This window comes from Orbicella faveolata, unplaced genomic scaffold, assembly GCF_042242905.1.
Source record: "Orbicella faveolata isolate gen_17 unplaced genomic scaffold, um_ofav_v1 contig_14, whole genome shotgun sequence".
In the NCBI taxonomy this organism is placed as follows: Eukaryota; Metazoa; Cnidaria; class Anthozoa; order Scleractinia; family Merulinidae; genus Orbicella; species Orbicella faveolata.
This window is the reverse complement of record NW_028301541.1, coordinates 4,551,734-4,575,751: the sequence shown is the minus strand read 5'-3', so window position 1 is coordinate 4,575,751 and position 24,018 is coordinate 4,551,734. Positions and strand designations below refer to the sequence as shown.

The 24,018-nt window shown below is 37.4% G+C and overlaps 1 protein-coding gene and 1 pseudogene across 1 annotated transcript; both read left to right on the top strand.

The window, feature by feature from the left end:
• Positions 1-52: 52 nt before the first annotated feature.
• On the top strand, positions 53-2,617 carry LOC110063079 (S-adenosylmethionine synthase pseudogene; annotated as a pseudogene).
• Positions 2,618-3,244: 627 nt separating this feature from the next.
• LOC110063080 (RB1-inducible coiled-coil protein 1-like) lies at positions 3,245-22,179 on the top strand. Its single transcript, XM_020770026.2, has 26 exons — positions 3,245-3,622; positions 5,435-5,564; positions 5,973-6,054; positions 6,561-6,646; positions 6,929-7,044; positions 7,853-7,939; positions 8,065-8,185; positions 8,608-8,664; positions 9,158-9,209; positions 10,172-10,409; positions 10,990-11,055; positions 11,813-11,899; positions 12,984-13,083; positions 13,536-13,617; positions 14,320-14,378; positions 14,598-16,227; positions 16,740-16,920; positions 17,513-17,573; positions 17,767-17,806; positions 17,902-17,942; positions 18,130-18,177; positions 18,746-18,813; positions 19,889-20,016; positions 20,371-20,386; positions 20,643-20,694; positions 21,209-22,179. Exons 1-26 carry the CDS (start codon positions 3,555-3,557, stop codon positions 21,278-21,280), a joined length of 3,768 nt encoding a protein of 1,255 aa, XP_020625685.2. The 5' UTR covers positions 3,245-3,554; the 3' UTR covers positions 21,281-22,179.
• The last annotated feature ends 1,839 nt before the right edge of the window (positions 22,180-24,018 follow it).

The following is a 24,018-nucleotide window of genomic DNA, read 5'->3' as shown; positions in this document are numbered from 1 at the left end:
AATTAAAAAAAAAAAATTTAAAAGCTGATTTCGTGTTGTTCTCGAAATATTGCGCGTGGAATTTAATAAACTGTTGATCGCGATCTGGTATCGATTCCCTGTGATAATCGCCCGATTGCACCACCATGCCATTATTTACGCAAGGCTCTGCAAGGTACGAAAAGATCTGCTGGCTGAAGAGTTTATAGCACTTTAGTCACGAGAAGACAAACACCTTTACTAATACTATTTTTTACGCTACAATCATGTTGAGTTCAAGGGCAAAGATGCTGGCTCGCCTGATATCATCCAAGTTTGCTCCTGCTGCAAGCTGCTCACGGTCGTATGTTAGCGGTGCGTACAGCACAAGCGATCGGAGCGAATTTCTTTTCACGTCTGAGTCCGTTTGCCGTGGGCATTCTGATAAAATGTGCGATCAAATATCTGATGCGATTTTAGACGCGCACTTGGAACAAGACCCGTATGCCAAAGTCGCCTGCGAGACTGCAACCAAAACTGGAATGATTATGGCTTTTGGCGAGATTACTTCTGGAGCGAGAGTCGACTATCAAAGCGTTATACGGAACACTGTTAAAGAAATCGGATACGATGATTCTTCCAAAGGTTTTGATTACAAAACATGCAGTGTCTTGCTTTCGATTGAAGAGCAAGTTGGCGAGATAGCTCGGAGCGTGTACTTGGACAAGAAAGAATTAGAGATTGGGGCAGGTGACCAGGGCTTGATGTTTGGATATGCAACAGATGAAACTGAAGAACTAATGCCCTTAACAACGGTACTCTCCCACAAACTGACGAAACAACTAACAGATTGCAGGGTGGATGGAACTTTGCCTTGGCTTAGACCCGATGGCAAGACACAAGTGACTGTGGAATACAGTTTGCAAGGTGGAGCCTGCATACCACAGCGAGTTCACACTGTATTGATCTCCAGCCAACATGCAGAGGGTGTACCTGTGGAAGAAATTCGACACCATTTAAAGGAGACTATCATAAAAGGTGTCATTCCTGAACAATACCTTGATGAGAACACCATTTTCCATCTGCTACCTTCAGGGATCTTTCTCTATGGGGGTCCCATGGGAGACGCTGGTCTCACAGGCCGCAAAATTATCGTAGACACCTATGGTGGGTGGGGTGCACACGGGGGTGGTGCATTCTCAGGCAAAGATGCCACAAAAGTGGATAGGTCAGCAAGTTATGCCTGCAGGTGGATTGCAAAGTCATTGGTTGCAGCAAAGCTTTGCAAGCGTGTTTTAGTGCAAGTAGCCTATGCAATTGGTATTGCTGAGCCTTTGTCTGTGTCCGTTTTCAGCTATGGCAGTGGCGAAATTCCTGATAATGAACTTTTAAAGATTATCCTGAATAACTTTGATCTCAGACCTGGAGCAATCATCAGGGATCTAGATTTGCGTAAACCCATTTTCAAAGAAACTAGTGTCTTTGGCCATTTCAAGCCTGGCTTCTCATGGGAAGTGCCAAAGACACTGGAGATTTGATTCTTACACAAACCTAAGGAAAATATTTAAAGAAGAAACAATAGAAAATACCAATAGGTCAAAATAAAATTTTGCCCATAGTTAATTTTAAAAGAACACAAAGTGAGACAGTAATGTTACCAATGTTACAGTATTCAACATTTTGTCATAGTCACAAATAAGCCAAGCAGAGTGTGCATTTTGTTGTTACTATTTCACTAGGCCATTTACCCAATGGCTGAGTATTCTTTATGCAAAAAAATTGAAGTAGGTGGGTCATCATGTCTCTCTGATTTCCCAATAGTTTTATTTCTTTAGCCCAGGGCAAACTGAAAATAGTATATAAAACATGTTCTTCTTTAAACTCAACTCCTCTATAAATACCAGAGAAAATGTATCACTTTTAGTGGTTAAGCTCATCAACAATAGACAAGCATTGGGAAGGTAGCATCAATATGTGGCAACACAAGAGAAATGGTCTACCCCTTTCATCACATGAAACTAGAATATAGAGCACTACCAGTCAGAAATATAAGCTCATAGTTTTTGTAATACTTAATCAAAGTTTTACTTAGAATATTTCAACAGAAGAAAGCTCTATTATCACTCCTTTCTCTAAAAGATACGCCATGACAATTTTTAGAAAACTATAATTTTGCACTCGGTGTAGTAAATTAGTGTTTTTAAAGTTATTCATCAACAAGATTAAATTTCTATTGGGAAACTTTGAAAAAGTATGTCTTAATTTTATGGGTTGAAACTGAAGGCTTTTGTTGCTTCCAAAAGATTTGGACAGGAAATAAGGCACCTCTGTACCCCTCCCTTTCCACCTGCCACGGGATCAATAGAGCTTTGGCAGTAATCATAATGTACACATTAACAGTAATCCATAATTTAATTTACATATCCACATAATTGTCATGATACATTACATAAACTATGTTAATTAGTACAAAGTATATTCTTGTTTTCTCTCAAATCTCATTCAGCAACCTTGAAACAACATATTTTCACAGTGTAAGGATATTACTTGTTGTTGTTGTGCAAATTATATAGCTAGGATATAAGATATTTTTTACATTTTTAAGCAAACATTTTTCATCTGAGATTTTTCTTGAAATAAATATAAAATATAAATTCAATTGTTAGCGCTGAGAATTTGGCGGGACATGAGCAGGATTCACAACTTGACAAATTATGCATAATGTATCCTGAATGGTTTTCATTCTCATTTAAATTGATGATTTTACATAAGATCAGTGATCTGCATTGATCTGGTCCACGTATTAGCCCTGCTTTTTAATTTCTCAAACCCTTGATTTCTCGCAACTTCTAAAGTTGTTTACCTTCGATTTGCTTCCCTGTAATTTTACCAGCGATATCTTCTGCATTCTTTTTTCTCAAAAATGATATTTTTTTGTTTCCCTTGGAGGTTTGAGAAATTTAAATACCACTGTATTGAGAGATAGAGGGTCAAGGTGCACATCTAAATATTCCTTTGCATTTTTTTTTTTTTTTGTAAACTCAAATAAATTAATTCAGCAATTGATTAAATTCAAATTAATTTAAATTTTTGTAGGAGGGTTAGGAGTGTTTGCCTAGATAATTCGCAATTTTTTTTGTAAATAAATGTATGATAAAAGATGATGAAATAAATAGGGGGAAAAAACGTTGTTGTAACGTGGTTTTGTTTCCACCCCCTACCCCAGCCCCCCGCTTTTTACTGGCCAGCAGACAAAACTGTCACGCATGCTCATATGTGTGATGTTATGGCTTTGCAAGAGAGAGAGAGACAGTGAAGTCATCGACATTTCTGTGGAGAGTCGACGAAAATGACACAATGGTTTCCTGTTTTCGTAGAAACAATCATTTGAAATGAAGGAAGAGAGTCCCTCAGGGAAAGAACGCTACCATTCAAAGGGAAAATGATGAAAACTTGGCTGTTTTGTCGTTGTTTTCTTGGGCATTCCTGCCGAAGACATATTCAACTACATTTTTGCAGAATATCCTTTGAACTGCTTGGCATTTGCTCATTTTAACGACAGTGAAAAGCACCAAGAAGGCAGAAACGTCGTCAAAATGTTGCATGTGTTTCATGTCGACCTGGGGACGATATATACCTTCGAAATGGAACTGGCAATGGAAAGGTGAGAAAAAAACATAATGTTGTACATCAGGTACAGTGACATTTGCATTACGTGCTCACCATAACGTAACGTGACTTGACAATTTGATTGTATTACGAAATGATATCTGCTCCTTGTTATTCCTTGTTGTTTGCTTGCTCTACTGACAGAATGGGCTCGATTTGTCCCAAACGATCAATTGAACAATATTGCAATATGGCATATATGACACTAAGTACGACATGCGTGAATAAGTAATTTGGATGCTTAATAAGTGTTTGTTTTAATTTATGAATACACAAGGAATAAAGAGGATATGTAGCGGCTATTATGAAGTGAAATGTCGAGACTGTACAGTAAGAAAGAATAATTATGGGGGAGCTGTAAGGCAGCCAAGTTCAAAGCTAGAAAAAAAATTCAAATTTCATTTTAAAAAATACTGTAAGCCAAACAGTGCCATACAAAAGGAATGCCAAGCAATGGTGATATGATAGGGTTTCACCTACAGAATTGTTGCCCAAACAGACAAGCCCAAAGCATTTGTTATACTGTTGTTAAACTCAATGAGCATTTGAGAACATTTTAAAAGCAGACTTCCTTTTGCTCTGAAACACATGGAGTGTTTTTATGACTTCATAAACAGAATAATGTGCTGCATGTTAAAATACACTTCGTTGCTTTGAAATATAATAGCATTCTCAGAAATTGTATTTTATTCTGAGTTCTTGTAGTAGGTGTTAAGCCCAAGCTCAACCAACGAGAGCTAGCCATTCAAACAGCAAACTTCCTTTGATCTATAGTAACAAGGAAATGTATGCAGTTTGTTGCGAGCATGAGACAGTTAAAAAATTGTGAGTCCTCAACCCAAGTTGATCCCGTGATCTTCTGCATGCTTGTCAGACATTCTGAAAACAGAGTTTCAGGAGGTTTGTGGTTCCCTGGGTCATTTAAGGCTGGTTTTGCAATAGTGACAGAGTCAGAGTCAGAGTCAGAGCTGGAGTCATAGACAGAGTCAAGAGAGCTTACGACCTAGTGGAAATCGAAAATCAGAGTTGTAAGTGGAGTCATAAGCTTGATGGAATTGGAGTCGGAAGAATCAGGACATTTCCATTTCTTCCAATTCCTTTTATGACTCTGTCACTTATGATCAAATGAAAAGTAGATTGTCGGAATTGAAAGCAGAAGCGGAAAAACCAACCAATCACAAGGCCTGGAATTGAACGCTGTGATTGGTTTATTCTCCTGCGTCTGCTTCCAACTCCGACAATCTAGTTTTCACTATAAGCAACGCAGTCTTAAGCGGAATGGGTGTTCAGCTTCCAACTCCATCAGTTTTATTTTCACTAGGTCATAATGCTCTATGCTTCTGATTACAACTCCGACTACGACTTCATCGCTAGTGAAAACCAGCCTTTACAAGATCAAGAGAGACCTTTAGATTGGATTACAATTACCAGATTGAGTAATATTAATGTGATTTTCAAATTTTGAACCAGTGGTGATTCCAGAGCCCTTGCCCTTGATGGTTTGAGGTTGAGAGGGTAGCTCGTAGAATGAGATGGTTTTGTGACATGATAATGTAAATCATGCAAACTAGAATTGAGAAGTCATACTTATACTCGATCTTGTACTCGTACACAAATTGTAAGTCACCTAGTATTTATTTAGTTATATGTCTGGCATACTTCCAGGATTAGTCATCAAAAGTATTAAGTATGATGACAAATAAGAACTTGGTGCATTGTGCTGTTCATCTTCTATCAGGGTAAATAAGAGTAGATTGAGTGCAGGCAGGCTGTGTATCTGACATGATCAATGTGAACTGTTTAACAGTGTCCAGGTGCTTATGAGTACAGTAGCTTCTGTGACGGGGATTCCTGAGGACAAGCAAGTTCTTTTGATATCTAATGGTGAAGCGCTGGATCCGACAGAGAGAGTATGCAGTTATAGTAGTGCTGGAACTGTGAGTAGCGTGTGAATAAACAGTACTATTGGTACTAAAATAAAAAGCTCTCATCGGGTCAAACAAGCAAACAACCATGTTTTTTATTTGCAAATATTATTGTATTCATTTTAATTTTTGCTACTATAGCTATCTCAATTTGCTAATTGATTTTCTGTTTTCAAAACAAGAAATTTTGTATGGAAATGCCAGTATGGTCATTCTCAAATAAATTTATTATATTATGCTCTGTAGTCTTCCACAGTTCCTAAAAGTTATTGCGACCTAAATGATGTACAACCTTTTTGCCATCAGTTGTATATTGGCTATGATTTGCTAAAATTGTCTTACAGGCCTTTAGTACCACCTTGCTGGTTTTCTTGCATTTTTTTTATTTTGTAAAATTCTAATGTTATGTTGCCTTGTTAGGATACAAATCCGATCTTTCTGTTCAGTAAATCTACCATTGAATCATCCATTCCTCCATCACCCAGCCTCAACTTAGGATCAGGTAAGTGCAGTGCACCAGTGTAAGTTTTATTTTTTTAGTACGATTAAGTGGGCAGTTGAAAATTCGCCTCAAGCTACAGTTTTGTTTGTATTTCAATTTTGTGTTAAAATTTTGTTTTAAAAATATTTTAAATTACTCTGCTGTTAATTTTCTTCTCTTCCTCTGTTAAGCCCTAACTCAATTGTGGTACAATTTGAAGTTGTGTACAGACTTGTGTTGGGTATCCAATGCTTGTAGATTGATAAAAGATGTTTTAGTACATGAGGTCCAATGAAATTACTTGGGCCATATACACATTGATGCTTAGAATGATAGAAAAATATTTGAATGGGTACACTAAATAAGGTCCTTACTGACAGATGATGTAACATCAAACTCTCTTAGTTTGTCTTTTTTTAGAGAATACAAGGCAATTCGGAAGGAGAATATTGCAATTTACAAGAAGTCATTTAGGACTTTTTTTCTTATTCTCGGCACCCCTACAATTTTGTTTCTTTTCCTTGCAGAAGAAAATTTAAAGGAGCAAGTTGACAAATCTTTCAATTTACCGCCTACATATGAAACTCTTGTATCCAGAGCTCAGCTAGCCGCGGTAAGTTTTTCTGACTCGTAGAAATTACACAATAGCATGGAAGGCATTCTTTTGCTACTGAATGAGAGGAATCAGAACTTATTTATGGTGGTTTTTTCAGGACTTGAATTCTTTACGTGAAACAATGCGTTAGTGAGCTCAGTGAGTGATAGGTTTTATTGTTTTCCTGAAGAAACATGTTTGTTCTCTGATACAACTGAGCACTGTGAAGACGCTAATCTTGATATTGTTCACTTAAGATTCTGTGGAAAATTAGTATACAATTTTTTGTCCAATTTTTAGGACTTCCATTCACTAGCAGTGGAAATTGCAGAAAACTGTGAAAATCTAGTTTTCGAGCAAAAACTGCAACAGAAGGGTTGGGCAGCAGTTGTGGCCAACTTGGAAAGTACTGCAAGGTATTAGAAAAGAAACTGTATTCTACTGTTTTAGCTTGTATTTCTGGACACTCTTGGTCATATGCAACCACTACATACCTGGGCAGACTTGAAAATGAAAAAGGGAAATTCTGGTATGATTTCCTTTTCCATTTTCAACAACCACAAAAAAACATCAATAGTTGTGGAAAAAAGTATGCCAAAGATTGATGGAGGTGCAAACTTTCACTTTCATATGTTTGAAAAACTAAAATATGTAATCTATTTTTTGTTTTTTTTTTAGGAAAATGAATTTAAAGGGAAATTTCTCATTTGTATGAGAAAATGAAAAGTGATGCTTGAAAAATTAGACCTTTTTCTCTTGTGACTTCCAATTGCTCCTTGAATGAGATAATAAATGTATTGTGTTGTAATTGTGAGAAAAAGAATTGGTTCATGCTCAGCACATGTATATCAAGTTATGGATGCATGTGGGAAGTTTGTATAGCACAAGAGAAGTGTAAGAGTTGCTTGACATGTAGCTAAGAACAACTCTAGCTTCTTGAGTGCTCTTCAAACTTCCTAGTAAGTAGATCCATAATTTGATCCATAGATCCATATGCACAGCTAGAGGCATGAACCAATTCTTTTATTATAAAATTATAACATAGTGACAACAATTTATTTGTGATTGACGATAAAGTTCTCACAATGATTGGATGGGGAGGCTGGCTCTTTTTCTTGTGAGACTGATGATGGGATACAATTTCTTATTAAAAATCTATGGTGTGATTATTTCACATGCTATTTGATTATTGCTGACTGACAGCTCAATAATACTTGTTTACAGTGAGTTTAAAGCACGATCAAGTAGTGTTCATCAAGTTTATTCTGAGTTTCTGGATTCCAGGACAAGATACATAGAGCTACTTGACAGGTATACATGTAAATACCATTTTCTATTGTTTCCCAGTTCTTTTAAATTTTAATGGAAAATTATGTTTTTAATCTATCCCCTTGCCCTGGCAAAGCTGAAGATTCAGATTGTGTTCATTCTACTAGGTTCAAACAGATGTTACCACTGTTAGCCAAGGTACCTGTCCTTCCATGTCTTTTAACAAGACAACTGTTCCAAGACAGACAACAGGGCATGTTTAGTCTCCTGGATTGGATAAGTGCACAGGTAAGTCAATCATTTTATCACAACTCACTGACTTTGACTATTGATTTAAAGCATTCCCAGGGAAGGGGGGATTCCCATTTGAAAAGGTCAGGCATGCTTGCCATCTTGTGTAGGGTTGTAAATCATGAATTTTGGTCTTGGTCTCTTTGGGTGTTCATGACAAAATGCCACTACTTTTTGCCTTCAAGGTACTTTTTAGGTTGCACTGGAAGAATGCTGTCTGTTTCAAAGCTTTTTTTAGGGATCAAATAAAGTTCCAGCAATGCCCAGATTGGTCTCTTTTAGGGGTTAAATTGCATGTCACTGAAAGGCCCAGTATATAATGTCCACTAAAACAATTACTCAAACCATTTGCTCTAAGTGGTAGTCTGCTTGTTTGAGTATAGTTAAAGCGTGATGTTGTTGTTGTTGTTTTTTCGCAGGATAACAAGAACAGCCTTCAAGATATGGTAAAACAGTGCATTGAGGCAGTTGAGCAGGTACATAAATATTATTGAATCAAGCCTGTATGCCAAGAATAATTCTGGAAAGTGCAAAATGCTCCCATCTATTAAATCTGGTGTCCGCAGTTGTGAGGTTGGCAATATTATCTGGTTTCATGCAAACTATTGGCTTTCTTTTTTTAAGTGGCATTGATTACAGTTGTTGCCTGATTTTTGGATAGCAGTGATGGCGCAGTGCTTGCCTCCCACCAATCAGAATGTGAACGGGATTCAATTCTGTCCCAGTGCCATATATGGGTTGAGTTTGTCATTGGTTCTTTCCTTGCTCCAAGGGTTTTTTCTTGTGGTTCTCTGGTTCTCCTTCCTCCATGAAAACCATCATCTCCAAATGTCAAATCACCTAAGGCTGATGTGGTTTCCTCTCTAAATATTGTAGTTTATTTTGATTTATTTATTTTAATATTCGACATTACGCAAGGTAATCTTTTTTAAAACTGCAGTTATGAACCTCCCTGTTATTAATTTTCAGTTTGATGAAACACATCTGACTGAGATAACAAAAGAAGTTAATGAGGTTTTAGGTAAGCAAAAACTGGCTCTTCCCTATGTACCATTTAAATATCTTGCCAACTTAATAACACTGTCTTGGTGATTGCCAAGTATACGGATCTAAATAAAGCTTGTTGTATTAATTAGGTCATTCAAGCATCATGTATTCAGGTTGAGTGCAACTTAGACTCTTATGCAGTGTCATGCTCCCATACTGACTTGGTCTCTTAAACAACTGAGTTATATATTGGAGGTAAACAGCAACAGATTGCCACCAAAGTGCACATCAGTTCATTTTGTGTTACCAATTTCCACTTTAAACAACATAGACAGAATCATATTGTTGCTCAGAATTAAGGAAACCATTTTTAAGACACTTGCATTTTTCAGAATTGTATACAGGGGTGTGCTCCTTTACCCTGCTAGGAAGAAAACCGTACAGCTTTTAATTTCTCACTCTTTGGGAACGCATCAGTTTGAATGCTCTGCATATCAAAGGGGTTCATGAGAGCTTTTTCGGAGGCCAAAGAAAGTGACTGGAACAAGGTGGTTGTGTTAAGGAAGAGGCCATGTGACAGGGTTCTATGGTCAAATCTCTTAATACAGTGGAACCCAGCCTCATGGCCACCTTGTTATTACAGACACTTTATTCTGGCCTAAACAAAAGCTCAGTCAGTCATTTTCTTCAGTGAACCATGTTTAATACGTTTAATATGGCCACCCTGTTAATATGGCCAGATTTCCGTGGCTCGTTGGTAACTGCGTTAACAGGGTTCCATTGTATAGACAAGGTGGACACCCCCAAGGGCGGAGATGGCTGTTTCACTGGTTCCAACTGAATTTCACTTGTTTCTCTGTAACTAACAGTTTCTGTAGGGTGCAACTTAGGGCTGGTCCCAAATGTGTCTGTTTTGGAGAGAGAGATGACAGTAACGTATATTGTGGTGGTGGGGAATTATGTGTCATTGGCATTGTTCTCTTCTCTTTGCAACAGAATCTCTCGATAAGACAAACATGAAAGAAATCAAAGGACTGGATGAAAGACTAGCAGGACTGCAACAGATTCTCCAGAATGTAAAAACCTTGACACAGTCTCAAGCTGACATGTCACAAGGCTTTCAGTACAACCAAACTCGAGCTAAAAATGTGGGTGACACTTCAGTACTTCCTGATCTGTGTGCTAGTCATCAAAAGCAGCTCATGATGTTGACAAAGAATCACTCACATTTAAGGTTAGTTCAGTCATTTATTAGGTTGCCATTTAAAATTAGAGCCTTCAGTAATGGGAGATCCTCAAACTCTAAGATCAAATGGTTCCATTTCAAGCCCTAGCTGGGGTCATCGCAAAACGTTACTGGGCGACTCTCATTTACTCTCATATTGCTTGTTTACATCCACACCCAGGTCTAGATCTGCATTTAATGCTGGCATAACCTGCAATGGAATAGCATTCCATCCAGTGGGGAGTGCCTTGGAATACTCACAGTCACTTAATAGCTACTCCCCCTAAAAAAAATTATAAGAAACCTGTATAAGCTCAGGTAGGACACCTTACAGCTGCAGACAGACATTTTATTTCAATACAGAATTTCTCCAAATTTTATAGTGAATTGGTTTCCCAGAAAGTTACCCATTTGCCAAGTTTCCCTTTACGTGTTTAGCCTCTAGGCTCAAAAAGCTTTAATTTATTAATGACTTTTTTACTTGAAAGACGTTTATCTTCAAGTGAGGTCAAAATTTAATTTAGTAATACCAAGCAGAGTAAGTTAGAGAACTGGCCAGAACTGATATTATTATATTTACTTTTTTAAGGGATATAAGAAAAAAATGTGCAAGAGCCAAAGATGAGCTGTCTGCTAACCTCCACACCAGATTAAGGTAAACAAAAAACAAACAAACAAAACTTAGTATGCATTATAACAACTTGTTGCTTTCCATTGTGGTTTCAAATGTTTCCAACAGTGACATTTGAATTCTTCTAAACTCATTCAATTGTTTGTATCAGACAAAAATAAAGCCTAAACCATTTTAAAGGTTAATTTAATGCAACTCAAGGATTGTCTTTCAATGTGGGCTTATTCTCAAAAAGGTACCTCATTTAAAAATAACCTTTATATCAAACTGCAAAAAATAAAATGTTTTCAGTACTTGTTTCCTTTTGTTACCAAGGTATTATAACATGTTTCTGTTGAAAACAATTCCCCAGTCTGATAAAAAATAATGTATGCTTAGGTTACTCTTACAGGGGTTTTGTAAAGGGCTGGGCACTGGGCAAATTGACCAACTGTGAGGACGATTTTGCCTGCCTGACTTGACCATCTCAAAGAAAGTTTTTCTTATAAAGAAGTTCAGTTCAAAACGTTTTGCCTGGCTGTGAAAACCAGTCGTCCTCCTGCTGAAAACGTATGAAACCCCTGCTATTTGTTAAACCTCTTTATATAGATGCCAAAGGGCCAGAACTGAGTGTCCATTTTGTTGAGGTGTCTGTTCTATAGTGGTGTCTGTATTGTTGAGATGTTGATAAGGAGAGGTTTAACTGTACATGCTACTGGTTATGAGCACTCTGTAGTTATATCAAGAGTCAACTTGCTCTTGACAGTCTTTATTTCAGTTTCCAAATCTTTTATTTTAACAGGTGGATCATGTACATTGAGAAGAAAATATGTGAATGTGATGGAACCATTATTATGTATCATGAAAATATCAGACGAATCAAACGAAGGTAAGGGAATTAATGAGAAACAAGAAAGTTCTCAATTCAATAACCATTTCTGGTGTTGAAGAAAGCTTTTAGCACAGTGGTCAAACATAGTTTTTGAAGCATCACAAGCATGCTCAGAAAAGCACTTGGTTTTAAAGGTCATGCGGTTAGAGTGCAATGCTGTGATACTTCCTGATTTGTAGTGGTGTAACAATTAATCAAATTTTCGATTAATCGCATTATGACCGTTCGGTTCAATTCACGATTCTTTGATTCCACATTTCAATTTTGGTTCGATTTTTTGCATACCATTCCCAAGGTGCCCTCAGTGAGTTGTTATTAATATTGTGAAATCACAATCCAGAACTATTTAAAATGTGCGTTTTTGATTGACGAGTAAAGACGTTTGCAGTTTTTGTGCCATTTTGTGTTGCTTGTTAAAAATGTTGCCTTTCTACCTCTCCTTGAGAATTTCCAAATAAGGCAAGCCATGTGCGACACGCTCATTGTATCAACAAATTGAGGGTTTAGGGTTGTATGTTGTTTACATTGTGTATCACGTTGTAAGAATTAAAAGACATTAATATTTTGGATAATCGCATCGAAATAATCGAAATCGAAAGGCAATGATCGAAATTGAATTGAATCGCAAGGAATATGAATCGTTAAACCCCTACTGATTTGTAGAGCATGGCTTTAGATGGCTGCACATCCAGAGAGACTTTCCATTCCCTCCCATTACAATAAAAATGTGTTGTGTCTCATTGAACAGATTTCTTTGGTTGCATGCTTATTTTTTCATTACTCGAACAACATGGGAGATTCAACCCCCAAAATTGCATGTTGATGAAATAGCCCTAGTGTATCCAATTGACTGTTACTCATGTACAAAAGACTAACAAGAATATTATTAGCACCTCTGTCATGGATCTCTGTTGAGCTAATGCTATCAATGTTAGCTGAACTAGGTTGAAGCCCAGATATCCCTCTAAAATGTGAAGAACTGGGTGTGTTTTTTGAAAGAAGTCTCTGCTAGCTGAGGCTAAAGTTATTGGTGCTAATTTTCTCTGTTAACTGGGTAGAGATACTTGTTGATTTGTTTTAGATTGGAAATCATTGAACAAGTAAATGAGGCACCACGTGTGTACATCTTAGCTGTGGCAGAAGTTGTAAGGAGGAGATCATTTTCTTCACAGTTTCATAAGGTAAGTTATCGACTGGCTGGTTGCAGGTTCAAGCCCCAGACTGGACCAACACTCAAGTTCCCAAAATAATTGAGGAGAATGTGCTACCTTTGTAAAATTTTACATTTGCTAACAGTTGGATGTTCAAGTCTTCTTGGATAAAGACTGTAAACAGTAGGCCCCATCTCCTGCATCTTCAGTGTTTCATGGTTAACAGGGGCTGTTAAAGAACCCACACACTTATCACAAAGAGTAGGGCACAGAGTTCCTGGTGTTGTGGTCTGGCCTTGTCTCATAGGTTGGTCCTTCACATAAGTTAAACCTCATTACAGCTTGCTGTGTCTATCAATTATTTGTGAAACCACTATAACTAAACCAGTTGACTTTGCAAGCAGTTTTTGCTTTTAACATTATGAACATTATTTAATTAGAAGTGTACCAACATCTTTGTTTTAATATTTTTTCCTCTCTAGTGGGCTAGCAAGTTATGTGAGGGCTCAACACAGGCAAGAACAGAAGAAACTGCAAAGAGAGAAGAATTTGAGTTGCATTTTGGTTAGCAATCTACATAGTGTCATACTTAATATATACTGTGCAAGCACTTGTGAAAAAAAGTTGAACACAAGTTTAAAACCGAATCAAGCTTTGAATTTCCGTTTTTTTGTAAGCATGAAAACTTATTAGGGCCTTTAAGGTAGAGACATTTTTTTATAATACTTCTGTCAGTAAATAAAATACTTCTAGGAATGTTAGAGGTTTGCCAATATCCTTGTGGAGGGACCTGGGGGGAGGGGGGGGGGGGCTACTCCCAGGAAAGTTGGGTGGGGATAAGCAGCCCACTTCCCAAAACCCTTACCCTATTTATGACCAAAACCTGCGATTTTTGCCGCCCTATTTATGACTGTTGTAGCTGGCACAGTTGCCTAAAATATAAGTTATCAAGGGCTTCTGTTGACCGTCTTATTGATAATGATGAAAAAGTAGCTTCTTCTAAGAAACATACCCAGTTCAAGACTGGAGTGCGAAGGCCATACCTTATTTATGACCAAAACGGCTGAAAAACCCTACCCTTTGTTGCTGCACATACCTATATAACCCACATAACGGAGTACCCCCCCCCCCCCCCCTGGGGTGGAGAGAGCTCATTTCTAATGTCAGATTCAATTATGGATTAATAATCAATAATACGTAATAATAATATGTAACAATACTTTTGTCTATTCTCTTTGCTATCTCTACCTCTTTCTCTCTTTCTAGGCCAGCATTTTTTGCAAAGTTTGTTCAGTGGTATGTCTGACAGACCATCAAGATTTGTGGTATGTCTTTCATCTTTAAGCAGCAAGTAGATATTGCTAGTCTCTTTGCAGGCCATTCAGAAAAGTTGAGCCTTCCCAGTTCAATTTCTTCGTTAAGCACCCAGTTCTTGTTTTCACAAAAGGTTCTTTTTATAGTAAAATTGTGTACTTGACAACCAGTAATAAATTTGAATTGTAACACAAAGTAGTTAGGCAAACTCAATGATGTTCTTGTTGCAGGAAAAGCCACCCAAACCTTTTGATGAACAGCTTCCCATAATAACAGAAAGAGACCTTCAAGAACTGAAGGATCAGATTCCAGAATTAGCTTCATATCTCGAGTCTTGCTCCATCAACGTCAGCATGAGAGATGAAAGCGGAAAAAGTAGTTTCCTACAATTAGAAGAACTTGAAAATCTTAGTAGTGTTGCCCAGTTTCCTGTGATTTTTGGAGGTAGAACTAGTGAAAGTATAACCGACAAGAAGGAAGCATCATTACTTGCTGAAATGTCGTCTTCTGAAAACAAAGCAACACAAATGAGCATGGATGCTTCAACACAAGTTGAATGGACTTGCAATGAAAGTGAGAGCTCTCCTGTACAAGATGAGCAAGGTCCAACTGAATTATACTGTGCTAAGGATGTTCCAGACATCAGTGAACAAACTAACTTGACTACAGAGGCTTCTGACAACAGTGAGTCTAACGAAAGGAAAAAAAGTAACAGTGACACTGGTTCTGAGAAAAGCTCAGCGCTTGATGATAGTGACTTAGTTTTTCGATCAGCACATGAGGATTATGTGACAGTTTTTGACGCTGATTTGGCTGGAAATGTTGAAGAGAAAGAATCCCCTTCTGATATCCAACCAGTAGGTGAGCTTCAAGACGATTGTACTGCTCTTCTTGACGATGCAAGTCAAACACCGACTCTCGGTAGTTCTGGAACTCAGAGCACGGATCACAGCACTCAAACAGAGAGTAGCTCTGACAGTAATCTGCCAGTTCAAGGGAGCGGCTTAGAAGAGTTTGGTAAGGAAGTGACACTTGTTTCAGATCATCAAAGCTTTGAGAGAACAAGTCAGTCCATGGCAAATGAAATGTTTGACAGACTAGAACAGCTGGAGGAACAATTAAGAACTAGTGAAGTGTGTTTAGAGAAGGCTAATTCCAAAAATGAAACACTTCAACAAGTGAATTCAAAGGTCAGAGATTGTGTTAAGGGTGAGTTTGAGGTCATTCGTCAGTGTCTTAATGACAGTAGACAGCTGATTTTGGAATGGGACTCGAAGGTGAAGGAAGATGTTCTAGTCACTGTTGGTAATTTACACCAAAAAGCAGATTTGTTTAGGGAACAAGCAATCCAAAACACAACTAAAAGAACTAGAAAAGAGTATGAAAGAGAGCTGGTACAAATAAACTCACAGTTTGAGCAAGAAAAAAGCACATTTCTTGCAATAAAATCTAAACTTGAGCTTGAGAAGGTTGAAATTCTAAATAAACTTGGACAATTACAAACTGATAAAGAAAGAAGCGAACTTCGACAAAGACAAGAAAATGAAAAGTTGGTTATGATTGTCAATGAGTACAAAACTAAACTGGAAGAACATGAAGGTGCAGCACAGAAAGTTCAAGAGAGTAAATCACGCTATGAAGAAGATCAGCAAATACGATTCAATGCAATAATGATGAAGCTGAAGAGAGAGAAAGAACAGGCAGTCCTACAAGCACAAGAAAAAATCAAAGAGCTAAAGCAACTGGTAGAACAACAAGAGAACAATATAAAATCCTTAGTGATGGAGAAAGAGAGAGTCATAGTAGATTATGAACAGGCACGTGAGGTCTTCTGTGGACGAGAACAGGAGCTACTGGCTGGTAAGCAAACTAATAGTAGAAAAAAACCAAAGAGTCATCAGCTTGGGATGCCTTGGTTGTGTACATGCATGTGTAGTAGAATTTGTAAGATTATGTATGTGCCATTAGACTCTTGTGATTGGAAAATTTATGGCACTTAGTATAAAGGTAAAAATTATTACTATCCAGGTCTGTCATTAAGTTTTGAGTCACCTGTAGCCTTGATCTCCACACCCATAGCAATCCTGTTACTTTGTTGTTGAATTCTATCAAAAACAGGCAATTTCACCTGTAGCATCAAGGGAAAATCAAGCATACTCAGCCATAACAGATGTTACAGGTTATGGCCCTCAGTGGCAGCCCTGCTATCTGGACCCTCGATTGTTACTTGTATTTTGAAGGGCAAGATACTGTACTCCAACAGCACTTCACTCTGTCAAGCTGTACAACCGAGTAACGATATTTCAGTCAAGGAAGTATGAGACTGTTCAGTATTTACTCAAATAATATGCTCTCATTCTTTTTATTGTCAGCTTTACAAGACAAAGAATCCAAAATTCTAGAAGCTGAAATTCTGATGCAAAACAAAGAAGCAGAGTATTTAGAACAGATTGAACAGGAGAAAGCGTCAACATTAGCCCTGCTGCAACTTGAGCGACAAATGTGGGAAGCAGAAAGAAACAAAGACTTAAAAGGAAAAAGCCAGGAGCCTGAGTAAGTGTCGTTGAATACTTAGTGGGATTTTTTCATGATTATGTAATCTTGATATTGATGTCAGTAGTAGTAATTGGTTGCACTAGTGTTCATCTGAGAGTTGCTGACATTAGATATATGGTTGTCTTTTTGCAAGCTTGGCAACTTGCTGTACAAATGTGGACCATATAAACCTGTGTCTTTCAGCAGATTTCATTATGTTATTGTTAAGTGGTAACGTTGCCTTTGTTAGTGGTAGGCCAAGTAGCAAATTACACTCTGTCTCATGCATAAGCAAAGTTATGTTGAAACAGCCAATGTTTGACATTTGATCCAGCCTCAAATTAAGGTTCCATGTTGGCCAAAAATGTTGGCCATAAGTGTCAACATGTAATCCTGTATATAAACCCATAAGCTGGCTACTGGGTCCCTTGGGCAGAACTCATAAACTGCATATTTGTTAATTTTTGTACGCATCTGAGTGATTAGGAAATTGTGTTTAGTTGGGCTTCAAAAGGCATCATTTTACGTTGAAATTTATGGCATATATTGGGGTACATCGTGTGCAATTTAGAAAATCATGTTTAAAACATAAAATTATTTCTTTTGGCAGGTGTGGCACTGATGCTGTTCTGGAGGAAGATTATCAACAGAGGGTTCAGCAACTGGAAGAAGTGAGATTTGCTTCTACATTGACATTCATTACAAACACTTTCAGTCATGTTCTTTGGCTAGCATTTATCATCAATTTGCACTGTTAACCAATGAATTATTTGCTGTTTAAACAAAAGAAAACTCAATTGACATTACTTCTCAAAATAAAATTGTAGTAAATAGTACTCAAATGGTTATTTTGCTTTTTTACAGGAAAACAGGAAACTAACTGAAACGTTGTCAGAACAAACTGGTAAGTGAGGCGAGGTTTAATTGGTTTGATACAATTTAATGTACATGTTTGCTTGCTCTACTTAGTGCTTGTTGGTATTCTTTTTGCTGTTACAGATGGAGACGGCTCAACATTGCAGGGGGTGCAGCTGAAACAGGTAAGTGGGTAAATTGTGTTTATTTCTCTGTGGATGTGCAAAACATGTATACTAAACTTTATCTTCTGATGTTTTGACGACTGCATTCATTTTTCCTTGTCTTTCTTTTACGTATATAGTAAGAAAAAGTAATCAGTTTACTGACTTCCATGCTTTTTGTAACAATGGAAACTATATAATTTTACAGGCTTTGGATGAAAAAGATCAACAGATTAAAATTCTTCAGCATCAACTAGTAAGGGAATCCTTTTTAAATGTAAAGTTGTTATCTTGAACTGTACTGTAGCTGTATGGTAAGGAAAATGTGATGTTGGAAATGTAATGAAGCTCTACAAACTTTCTTGGTTGACCCTCTAAATCAAATAAGCCTCTGTGAGCAACACCAGCTCAAATGCTTTTGCCCTGAATAGTAACATGAATATTTCATTTTTGATCCTCCTGTGCATACCCATACCTTTCACTTATATGGCTGTTGAACACCTTAGCACCTGGTAAAGATTAAGTCAAAATTTCAAGAATATGTTCCAAGAAAAATTTATTAATTCCCAATTTACAAGGTCAACGTCATTTTCTCCATACATCTTGTACAAAAGTATTAAATTGTGGGAAAATTGTCCTTCGAGGAACTACATTTAATTTTGGCCTTGATATGTTACCAAATAATATTTATTTTATTTATTCTCATATCTCACATCAAAATAATGTACAGTGCTAATCTGTTAGGAGAATTGATATTTCAATCTTGAGAATAAAAGGGAAATCGATAAAATGTACATGTACATCGTACCATTTATGTTTTACAGAGTCAGATGCAGCAGTTAGCTGGAGCAACTGCAGCAACATCAAAGATGGATAAAATCTCCCTGAGAGAGTAAGATGATGATTTGTTATAATTTGATTATGTAGTCCAGGTTTATAACTAGTGAAAATCTGGATCATGTGCACCAAAGGTATCTACAGTTGAGTTTCGACTGATACCCTCAATTGACCCTTGATCGACACTCGATCGACACTCGATCAGTATCTCGGTCAAGATTTGACTAATTTTTGCAAACATGCCGTTGAGTCGAGTGTGGACCGACTATTGACCGACTGTCAAATGAGTGTTGATCGAGTGTCAGTTGTGACGTTGATTAAGTGTTGACTGATTATCAGCTGAGTATCGATCAAGATGTCCATCAAGTGTCAAGCGAGGTGTTGATTGAGTGTGGATCAAGGGTATCGATCTACAGTCAATCGTGGATGCCTTTATTACACATGATCTGAAAATCTTACTGCAAGAATCTAGCCAATCAAATCATGAGGGTCCATAGGCTAAGAAGGCCAGCAGCTCTGAGAGCAATAGGCCAAAAAACTTTTTTTCATTTCACTTGTCCACCAGACAGCTACTTGCCAGATTTTGGTTGTCAGGACATAACATCCACTCTTCCAATAATAGATATCAAGCAAAATGTTGCCTACTACCCAAACAACAGCAGATAGTAGTAAAACATAGTGCTTTATCCGCATATCACTTTATCTACAAGTTCAATAAAAGTAACCTTAAACACTAAACAATATTGTTAGTCTGTTAGTGTAGGAGGTGGAAATAGTTTTACGATCTGCATTTTCTGAAACAAGTGCACATAGTAGGTATAGCATATGATAGTGAAACAAACTCATTGGCAACAAGTTACTTCTCAATAATATTTTCTATGCAGGCTATTAACTCCAGATCTTGAAAAGCCGAGAAAAGGAAAATGTTTGACATGTTTAATGTTACTCATCCCATCAGAAAAGTACTTTCATTTGTCAATTTTACTTGTCTGAGCCAAAAACAACTTATCTCCAATTTGCTGACAGGGGAAAGTTCTTTGCCCTGAGAAAGAATTATGTCAAAGCCTCTATTCATTCTGAAGACTAACTTGAACATCACAATATAATGTTAATCAGTTTTTTTTGTGTAGCTTTCAGAGTGGTGACCTGATTCTTTTGGTGTTTGATGAACGATATGAAAACTATCTTGTGTTAAGTACAGGACAGACGCTGTTCTTTTTACATCCTGAATCCATGAGTGGACTCGATATTGCAACAAGTGAGTGCAGTAAATACTCTCTATTAGCAACAAAGTAAGTTGCTGTTGATGAACTTTTGGGGCTCCCAAGATATACTAAGCACTGTTCTTAATATTTTTACATTAATATTTTAAATTAATGGTAGATTCACTGGTAGTTGTCTTTTATCAGTTATTGTAATGATTATTATAAATACTGGTTTTGCTAAGTTTTTAATAGTCAATTTTTTTCAATTCTAAACAGCCCCCCTGTAATCAAGTTTACCTTCAAGTTAACTCTGACCTGCCACAATGTATCCAATGCACTTAAAGTTGTATTCTTAACTTTTTCTAGGGTAATTATTTTTAATACGCTGTTCTCTCATCCTCTTCCAGGTGGCCCAAAGAGACGGTAAGGTTTTTGAAACAATTCTTTCATAATGGGCTAGGTCACACTGTGGGGAAAAATGTGTACCAACCAAACAAGGTTGAAATTAGACTTGAATAAAATATTTAAAGTTTACTTCTGTCAGGTTTGTGAAAATCAAGTTTAGCACAATTTGTATCAATGTGTTGTTTAAGTTGCCAGTTCATAATTATGAGTGTGACCTAGCCCCTTTAATGTTTGTAAGAGGCTTTGGATTTACTGTTTGATTTGTTGTATTTAGACCATGGATGTTGGCACAGATGACAGATAAGGAGTATTGTCAAGCTAAAAAGGTACAAGATCTTGAATTTCTGGAAAAAGACCAACCTTGTAATATCTGAACACAAGGGTGATACTGGGGAATATTGGCCCGAGGTCGTGGCAGTACAGACTGAGTGCAATGAGGTCCGGTTGTGTATCAGGGTTGTGTATCATTGAGAAGCACCCACTCTTTGTGTAATCATGACTAAAGCTCTTCCCATTAAATAGCCTGCAAACAAAGCCTAAAATCCGTCTGTGTTCACGGGCTACCCATTTTACCTCTCAGTTTATCATTTAGCATGTTTGATCTACTATTAATTTTTGTCTTTTGCCATCATTATTTGTACCTTGGCCCAGGTTTTGTCTTCACAATAATCATAGGAAGTACCAAATTATTATTAATTGTTACAATTATTATTAACCATATGTTTCATTGTGTTTGTGTATTTAATAGTTGGTTTAACCCAGACATATGCACGAAAGTTAGAGCAACCTGTAATAAATACTCTGCTGTGTGAGTTAATTCAGATTTGGTATTTTTTGTAGCCACATAACAGGTTTCGAGTTCCTGTAGGAACAAAGTTCTACAGAGTACAAGCCAAGCCTTGTCAACGATAATCATGTCAGGGAACCTGACAGACTTCCTGAAGACAATGAAAGCAGCAGACTAAAAGAGATGTCATTTTTCTCCTCATGAAAAAGAGTGGGGTAGTGCATTGTTAAGTTTATGTTAAAGGAGCTCAGTCACGGTTTGCACATTTTGATAAGTTTAACCTAAATTTTTCAAATTCATCGTTTGCAGTCTGTGTCAATCTTCGCCATCCTTGACCATCCTTGTTCCTTTATGGTTTATTATTATCTCTTTGATGTTTTTCTATCTTAGTAAACTATTATTTTCAGGTTTCCTTCCATTTAAAGGTGATTTTGTACATGGCCAAAAACAAAGACAAAACACCATGGCTGAGCTCCTTTAAGGGAATTGGTAAAAACTTCCTAAAGACAATGAAAGGAGAAAACTGGCAGACATAGAGATGTCATTTTTCTCCTCATGAAAAAGAGTGTGTTGTGCATCTATTTACAAACCCATGTGTTAAGTTTATGTTATTGTGAAATAAATACAGGTATCCAAAATGTGGGTGACATCTGCAAAGTACTGTTAGTTAGGCTTTTGAAATTATAGCAAGAATATATCAATGTACAGAAAAAGAACTCAATTTGACATTTTGTGAAAATCATTTGATAATCATGTCTTCGCTCAGTCAAATTCTCCAGCTCTAATATCTTCCTGACATTCTTTAGAGTATTTGTAATTTTCTGACAGAGAAATATGTTACTAACATTTCACCTGAAATGATTAGGGGTTAAATTTTTGTAATCTTCGTACTGTGATATACTGCAACTTGTAATGAGAAATTAAACACTGATCACGAAGTGCTGAGGGGCTTACCAGTAAACAGTCATGTAAATGGGAAAACTCAAGGAGATGTAATTAAATGTTATTTTTCTGCATTTTAGAAGGTCAAAATATTATTATGGGGTCAGAATGACAATTGTGTTGACTTCCCATTATTTAACCAATAAAAAAAGTCAAAATTATGGGGTCAGAATGGCAGTTGTGTTAACCCTTTAAGCCCCACAGGAAACTGATGAAACACAAGCCCCTATTCCCGGAACCCAACCGGCATTGCAGGACTTAAATGACTGATTTTTACCATGCTTAGAATTTTGTCTTATATCTTAAAAACTACAAGGCAAAAGACAAAACACTTAAGACAAAAAATGTTCAGCAACAATTTATCTTTAATTCTAGACTTAACCTACAGCAAACGGTTAATCATGAAGTGAACTGAAGCAAGAGAAACATTGCACAAGTCTGAAAAATGTCATTGTTTACACTGAAATACAATGTTACCTTGCAAAAAAATGGCAAAAAAAAACGCTCAAATACTAGCTAAATCCTACTAAATGCGAAAGCATCAATAAATATGTCTATGTACAATAAAATAGATTTCAAGTAATGCCTCAAGTTCTGGTTATTGCGAAGTAAACGAAGCAAATGTTCAATAGGTGAAATTTGAATTTCGCGCGCTTGTGGCGCTTAGCTTAGGTCACCGATGTGATTCGGGAAGCATTCCAAGCTAATCCGCTTGTTGCAGTGCTGGCAACCCATTCTGCAAAACGTTGTCCTCTTTCGTTTGAGGCATCGTTTGCATCGTCCTTTATCAAAAGCAATCGGCCAACGTCCAGCCTCCGTCTGCCGAGAACTTGCTGTTCTTCCACGGCTCGTGAAATCCCCGATAAGGTCCTTCGCAAGTTCGACTCTAAATGTTAGTTGTGTTCTTGAACGATGATTTACGGCCTTTTTCTCCAAGATAAACGCATTGACAATACTTAGATCGACGCAAAACCAAAAAAGATAGCGCCACCATTTCCTTGATTTAGTTCCGATAGCGTAATACCCACGCAACTGATCGTGAAGGTCTACGCCTCCCATGCTCTTGTTGTAACTCTTCACAACGGGAACAGTCGGCACTTGAATAACAGTTCCATCGCGCTGCTTACGGTTTACAGTCTCGTTTCCTACTGGATTACTTTCAGTACTGATAAAGTGAACAACCTTTTTGTCCTTCCAGGTTGTTGCAACGACATTGTTCTTTCGCCTAAACAGCGCCTCTCCTTGCTTCAATCGCTTGATGCGAGGATTGTTTGCCGCGAGATCCTTAGGAAAGTCTTTCCTGTTCGCTCTTGCCGTTGCACATGAATAAATTTGATCCTCCAACAGATCTTCGGCAAGCTTAACAGTTGAGAAAAAATTGTCATAGAAGACATGATGATTTTTCCCAGTAAAGCTCCGAGTTAAATCGTGAACAACACGATAACCCAAGTTTTGTTCGGCGGCGCCATCTTGTCTTTTTCCCGTGTAAACTTGGAAGTCGCAGACAAAGCCACTAGACGCTTCGGCGCAAACCCACACTTTAATTCCACGCTTAACAGGCTTCATCGGCATATATTGTCTCATTCCAAGCCGTCCCTTAAACTTTACCATCGCTTCGTCGACGGATAAATCTTTTTGCGGTCTCAGTTCCATTTTACAACATTGAACGACGCGATCAAGAACAGGGCGAACTTTGAACAATTTGTCATGTCCAGGATCTTCACGAGGAGCTTGATTTGCATTATTATTTAAATGAAAATACTTGGACAATTTGTCAAAGCGATTTCTCGACATCACTTTTTTAACGAAAGGGACGCCAATGAGTGGATCCTCACTCCAGTAAAGGCGAGTTGTAGGCAACCTTTTGATGCCAAACAGCACGTGAAGACCGATAAAGGCTTTCATTTCATCAAGCGTTGTC

Excerpts from the sequence above, each read along its gene's own strand:
- LOC110063080 (XM_020770026.2), top strand. The coding sequence starts at position 3,555 with ATGTTGCATGTGTTTCATGTCGACCTGGGGACGATATATACCTTCGAA. Across the intron at positions 7,045-7,852 it reads AACTTGGAAAGTACTGCAAG|TGAGTTTAAAGCACGATCAA; the intron begins GTATTAGAAAAG and ends ACTTGTTTACAG. Across the intron at positions 13,618-14,319 it reads AGAATTTGAGTTGCATTTTG|GCCAGCATTTTTTGCAAAGT; the intron begins GTTAGCAATCTA and ends CTCTCTTTCTAG.